Raw genomic sequence first — 6314 nt, forward strand, 5'->3', positions numbered from 1 at the left:
CTTGAGAGGGTCTACTTTCGAGATTAACCAAGTCGTGTGGTACAACATGTACTGCATCAACCTCCGAGTCGTCCAGACCAAGGCGTAACACAATCTCTCAATTGGCGAGTATCTCATTTGACACTCAGTAAATTTCTTGCTGAGGTAATATATCGTCTTTTCCTTCTTTCCTGTCGCATCATGTTAGCCCAACACACATCCCATTGAATTGTCAAACACGGTCAAATACAGAATCAAAGGCCTATCAGGACTGGTGGTACTAGCACCGGAGTATTAGCTAAGTACTGTTTAATTTTGTCAAAAGTCATTTGACATTCTTCGTCCCACACGCCTGGATTATGTTTCTTGAGAAGACGAAATACGGGATCACATTTTTCTGTCAACTGTGAAATAAACCGGGCGATATAGTTTAACCTTCCCAGGAAACCTCAAACTTCTCTCTGAGTGCGGGGTGGAGGCAGCTCTTGTATAGCCTTGACTTTATCTGGGTCGACCTCAATTCCCTTCTCACTGACCACAAAACCAAGTAGTTTTCTTGACCTGGCTCCGAAAGTGCGTTTGGTTGGATTAAGCTTTAGCTGAAATTTCCTCAATCTCGAGAATAATTTTCTCAAAACTTGAACGTGCTCCCACTCTGTTCGGGATGTTGCGATCATATCGTCTACATAGACCTCGATCTCTTTGTGCATCATGTCATGTAACAAGGTTACCATGGCTCTTTGGTATGTTGCTCCCGCATTCTTTAACCCAAAGGGCATCACCTTATAATAGAACGTTCCCCATAGAATTATGAACGTGGTTTTTCCCATGTCTTCAGGGTGCATCTTGATCTGATTGTATCCAAAAAACCCATCCACAAAAGAAAACAGTGAATACCCTATCGTATTGTCCACTAGGGTGTCAATGTGAGGCAATGAGAAATTGTCCTTTGGGCTAGCCTTGTTTAGATCTCTATAAACTACGCACATTCGCACTTTTCCATCCTTCTTAGGGACAGGGACAACATTGGCTACCCATTCTGAGTAGTTAACCATTTGTAAAAACCCAGCATCAAATTGTTTATTGACCTCTTCCCTTATCTTTACTGCCACATCAGGTCTCATCCTTCGAAGCTTTTGTTGAACTGGCTTACACTCCTCTCTTATGGGGATGCGATGCACCGCAATATCAATGCTTAACCTTGGCATGTCTTGATACGACCATGCAAAAATATCTCTGAATTCTTGCAATAGCTTAATGAGATTCTGCTTGGTTTCCTCTTTTATACAAGTGCCAATTTTCACCTCCTTCCCCACTTCCAAGGTCACAATCTCAATTGTCTCTTCGTGAGGCAAAATCTGATTTTCTTCTCGTTCCACAATCCTTAGCAAATCCAAAGATAAACCACTATCTTCGTCATCTTCAAAAACTTGTGATCCCTGTAGGCACATGTCTTGCTCGAAAGAGAATTCTGAATTCATAATAGTGTTGCTCATGACATCGACATCTGGGTACCTATTGTAGGTATGAAAGAATATCTAAGAACTTTATTTGTGTGGTATGAATGGAATGAAGAAGGAAAAAAAAAGAATAATTGCTTGAAGAGGTATGAAAAATGCATCTTTATTGAAAGCATAAATGATTTGAACATGGGTCTATTTCATAGAAGATTTCTTATTGTTCCTAGGCTAAAAAACAATAAGCGTGTTTTGAACATTACTCTGTATTGGTTCTAAAAACTACAGGAAGTTCCTCTACAGTCCAGTTGTTCAGAACACTTCCAGGCTCATAGGGGCGAACGCCCACTAGGTTTGCTTCTCTCGATCCTTCTTCTAATATGGCATTGATGCTCAGAATCTTCATCATTCCCTCAGCCGTTCCTTCATCTGTGAATTTTAATTTAGGATGGACAACTCCTCCTGCCACGAATGTACTAGATATATGGGGAAAGGTCATTGGCTCCCATTTGACCTCTGCCCTGCTTAATCTTGCTCTTCTATTTTCCTGCTTCCTCTCCAGCTCTTTCTTTCTCTGTTGTGCGTTTGGCTTATACCCCAAGCCAAAATGGTCCCACTTTCTTGCTAAAATCGGCACTTCCACTCGTCCGTGGAGATATTTCCCAAATCCCCTTCCGGGCAGCGCTCCTTTTCCTACTGTCAGTTATAAACTCATCCTCGTAGCTTTAGGGAGTCTAGGCACTGGGATCCTGCCTCCTTCTGTGATGAAGGTTGCATTCACGAACTCTAACGACCGAAACAAACATTCAACCCCTTCACTATCACTGTCAATGTACGGTGCATCACTAGCAACGGATACGATAATGTCCTCTTCAGCGTTTATTGTTATTAGCCGGCCCTCCGTCACCAACTTTAATTTTTGATGCAACAATGATGGTACTGCCCCTGCTGAATGAATCCACGGCCTCCCCAATAAACAATTATAGGAAGGTTTAATGTCCATTACTAGGAAATCTACCTCGTAAGTATTTGGCTCGATCAGAAGAGGTATCTCTATCCTTCCCATTACCTTCCTTTCAGTGCCGTCAAATGCTCTCACTATATTTTGGCATGTCTTCATATGAGAGCTATCTATAGGCAATCAGTTTAATATGGACAGAGGCAGGACGTTTAGTGTTGAACCATTGTCAATCAACATCGCTGGTAGCGTATACCCCTTGCAGCGAGTAGTAATGTGCAAAGCTTTGGTAGATCCCATGGCCCCCGGTGGTATTTCATCGTCACTAAAGGAAATGAAGTTGTCGGCGCTTATGTTGTTGACAAGACGGTCTAGTTTGTTTACCGAAATATCATCAGCGACATAAGTTTCGTTCAACACCTTCATCAGTGCCTCACGGCGCGTCTTCGAGCTCAAAAGCAAAGTCAATATTGATATGCAAGCCGGCTGCTTGTGTAATTGTTCCACAGCACTATACTCGCTGTGTCTCAGGAACTTCAAAAATTCTTGGGCTTCGTTCTCCATTACTGGTTCATTAACCAGTGGTTCTGTTATTTTTTCTCGTTGTCTGATCACAAAGGACTTCTTCTTTACAGGTTCGGCTTCCATGCTTAGTGTACGGACCGAACTCTCCTTTTCTGGAACTATCACACTACCGCTATAATTCCAAGGCACCCTTTTGCTATCCTTGAAATGGAAAGCCCTGGGCTTTTGGATAACGATTCTTGGTGCCACCCTTGCTTTAGCTTCACTGATTTTTGGCTGTGAAATGATGACCACTAGGTGACTAGCCTCACAAACCTTCTCTATCGACTTCTCCTCAGCAGCACATACGTCCTCTTCTCTGGTAAGCTCAAAGAACTCTAACTCTTTATTGTCCATTAAGCCCTGGACTAAGGCTCTGAATTTCTTGCAACTCTGGATTTCATGGCCCTTCTCACCATGAAATTCGCAATAGTCCTTCACTTCTCGGGAGTTTTTCCTTGAACTCTGCGTGATCAACCCCATTTCCAGCATTTTCTTCCAAACTTCCCTGAACGAAGTTTTTACTTCATCCGCGTTCAACTTAACTCTCCTCCCCACATTCTCGATTATTGCATTTACCCCACCATCAGCATGGTTGGGTAATGTGTTACCTACCACAAGTGTGTCATCGAACTTCACACACTCATGCTGATGAGCTTCTCGACTAACTTCTTAAACGAGAGCTTTCTATTGAATGCCCCACAGCCCCCGCATGGTATTCACACTTAGCATTTGCGTTATACAATTTGGGGTATAGGGGCTGCAATGGTTTTAGATAGGATGGTGCTACAACATCGGCATCGAACAAGCTTTTGTACAGCTCCTTATATGTCACTGGGATAGGGGTGAACTGTATCCTCTCTGTATCTCTCTTGGTGCTGGGCCCTTGCCTTGGTGAAGCTTGTTGGCCTGTGACTTCCATTCTCGATTGATTAATGGTGACAGGTTTTGAATAGCCTGAGCTCACATTGCTTACCTCGCTTTCCTTGTTCTTTGGGGCTGACCTTCTCGTGCTTTCCCCCGTTTCTATCTTCCCGTACCTTATTGCATTTTCTATCATTTCATCAGACATCACTATGTCTACGAAACTCTTAGTCGTGCTCCCCAACATATGATTAATGAAAGGTGCCTTCAAGGTATTAATAAACAGTATAGTCGTTTCTTTTTCCAACAGTAGTGGTTAGACTTGCGTAGTGACTTCCCTCCACCTCTGAGCATATTTCCTGAAGCTTTCACCTGACCTTTTCTCCATGTTCTGTAATGTAATCCTACCAGGCGCTATATCGGTCACATGGCCATACTGTTTCATGAAGGCTTGCGCCAAATCCTTCTATGATTTGACCTGAGCACGACTCAACTAATTGTACCATTTGGTTGCGGCCCCAGTCAAACTATCCTGAAAACAGTGAATCAACAATTGGTCATTGTTGACATATCCCATCATTCTCTGACAGAACATTGTAATGTGAGCCTCAGGGCAGCTGGTTTCATTATATCTTTCAAATTCTGGCATTTTGAACTTCGAAGGAAGTACTAAGTCCGAGACCAAACTGAGTTCTTTTGCGTCAACTCCGCAATAATGATCAGCACTTTCTAGCTCCTTGAACTTCTCATCTATCCATTTGCACCGATCCTCGAGCTACTTTAGGAGCTCCGCCCTTACTTTTTCCTCTTTAACCTCATCGAAATCAGGGATCGTAGGATTTGCCATATTGTCTCCAGGGTTAGAGCACGAGCCCGTTGGGAAGTTTACCGGTGCCGAAGTGTCGGCTTGATAAAGAGGTTTAACATTAACAGACACCCTTGGTGGTTGTGTTTGAATGTTTACTGGGGCAAAGCTTGTAGGACAAGTAGAGTCATCGTTTTCATTCCCAGTATCACCCATAGGGCCCTTTCCTTTGTCAGACCCTCCCTTCAGCAGCTGTGTCAACTGGCTCATCATGTTGTTCTGTGACTCCAGCATGTTTTTCTGGGACTCCAGCATTTGATCCCTCATCTCCTGTTGGATCCTAGCCAGCTGTTCTTGCATCTGAGCTTGCATTTGCTCCTGCATCTCCTTTTGCATTTGTTCTAATTTCTCTAACCTCTGATCCATATCCCTTGTTTTCCTCCGTGTACAATAACGATGTTCCAGGGTAACTAGATAAATTATCACTAATTAATAGGGTTCTTTTGTGCAACTTAATGTTTATGATGCTATGTAATGCAAATGCATGACATGAATGCAAAAAGGAGACATCGATTCAAATTCAATTCCATTTAGAAAACTTCATTGAAAAACAAAATCTTTTAGATAAAATGAATTACATATATGGTCTTGCCCTAACACCCAAAGCTTTTACTTTCCTAAGAAGGCAGGCTAACTCTCGCCCCCGATCTGACTCTAACTCATATTTAACTCCTAGCACATCTGCTTGGACCACCAAAGTCTGCAAATGATCAACCACCTCTCGTATCTGAGTTATAGCTTCGCCCATGAGGTAATCCCTATCTCGGACCTGATCCTGAGATCGGTGAAGTTGCTCCCCTAGTTGCTCATTATTTGCTTCGAATAATTCAATCTGATTCTCACAATTCTGAAGTGCAGTCTCAAGTTCTTCTACTTTCCCCTTCAAATTCTCGATCTTACTTGGGCTAGCCCTTAATTCAATCACTGAGTTACGACTCCAATATTGCTGTAGTGCCATTTCTAACTTTGCCACCCGAGCTCTTAACATCTGTTTTTCATTCTGGCTATCATCCAAACTCTTTTTACAAGTGACTTCTCGAGCTTGAGCATCATGAAACTTTTTCTCCGACCAATCAGCCTTAGCCTTTTCCTCTTGGATTTCTTGCCTCCACTGTTCAGACGTTTTACCCAAGCCAGCATTTCTCATTGACTTATATAGCTGCTTGTAATCAGTCTTCAGACTATCTAGGTCCACCTCAACCTCTCTCTTTCTCTTCTTTAAATTCTCAGCCTCGGATTTTTGAACATCAACATCCAGCTTTAAGTACACTTTTTCCTCCTCCAACTGATCTATTTTCCTTTTTAACTCCGAGGTTTTCTTTTCGAAGTCTTGCTTTATGATTTCCAATTCGGAGGGGACCATTCGCAAATATTCCTCTATCGGTCGAGCTTCTTCTAAATTTGGCCTCGGGATATTGTCGTTAACCCTTCTACCCCATCATTCATTATATTCAAGAGTCGCCATTGGATTCACAGTAACTCCCTTTATCCGGCAGGTTTGATTCCAAGCATTATAAATCTCGCGGCTCTTTTTCTTGGAGTCTTTCTCCCCATACGAGAACCCACTCTGAGCTAGTCCATGCGTCATCGGTATAAATTATCTCGATCTATATTGCCTCAATACAAG

The 6314-nt window shown here is 42.7% G+C and overlaps 2 protein-coding genes across 2 annotated transcripts; both read right to left on the reverse strand.

Moving 5' to 3' along the window:
* Positions 1-2577: 2577 nt before the first annotated feature.
* LOC107902135 (uncharacterized) lies at positions 2578-4030 on the reverse strand. Its single transcript, XM_016828360.1, has 2 exons — positions 3628-4030; positions 2578-3569 (listed from the first exon to the last, which is right to left on the reverse strand). Exons 1-2 carry the CDS (start codon positions 4028-4030, stop codon positions 2578-2580), a joined length of 1395 nt encoding a protein of 464 aa, XP_016683849.1.
* A 1231-nt stretch (positions 4031-5261) lies between these two features.
* Positions 5262-6050, reverse strand: LOC107902137 (spindle pole body component 110-like). The gene has a single exon (XM_016828362.2). It carries the CDS (start codon positions 6048-6050, stop codon positions 5262-5264), a length of 789 nt encoding a protein of 262 aa, XP_016683851.2.
* Between the last annotated feature and the right edge of the window lie 264 nt (positions 6051-6314).

This window comes from Gossypium hirsutum, chromosome A04 (genome assembly GCF_007990345.1).
Source record: "Gossypium hirsutum isolate 1008001.06 chromosome A04, Gossypium_hirsutum_v2.1, whole genome shotgun sequence".
Lineage (NCBI taxonomy): Eukaryota > Viridiplantae > Streptophyta > Magnoliopsida > Malvales > Malvaceae > Gossypium > Gossypium hirsutum.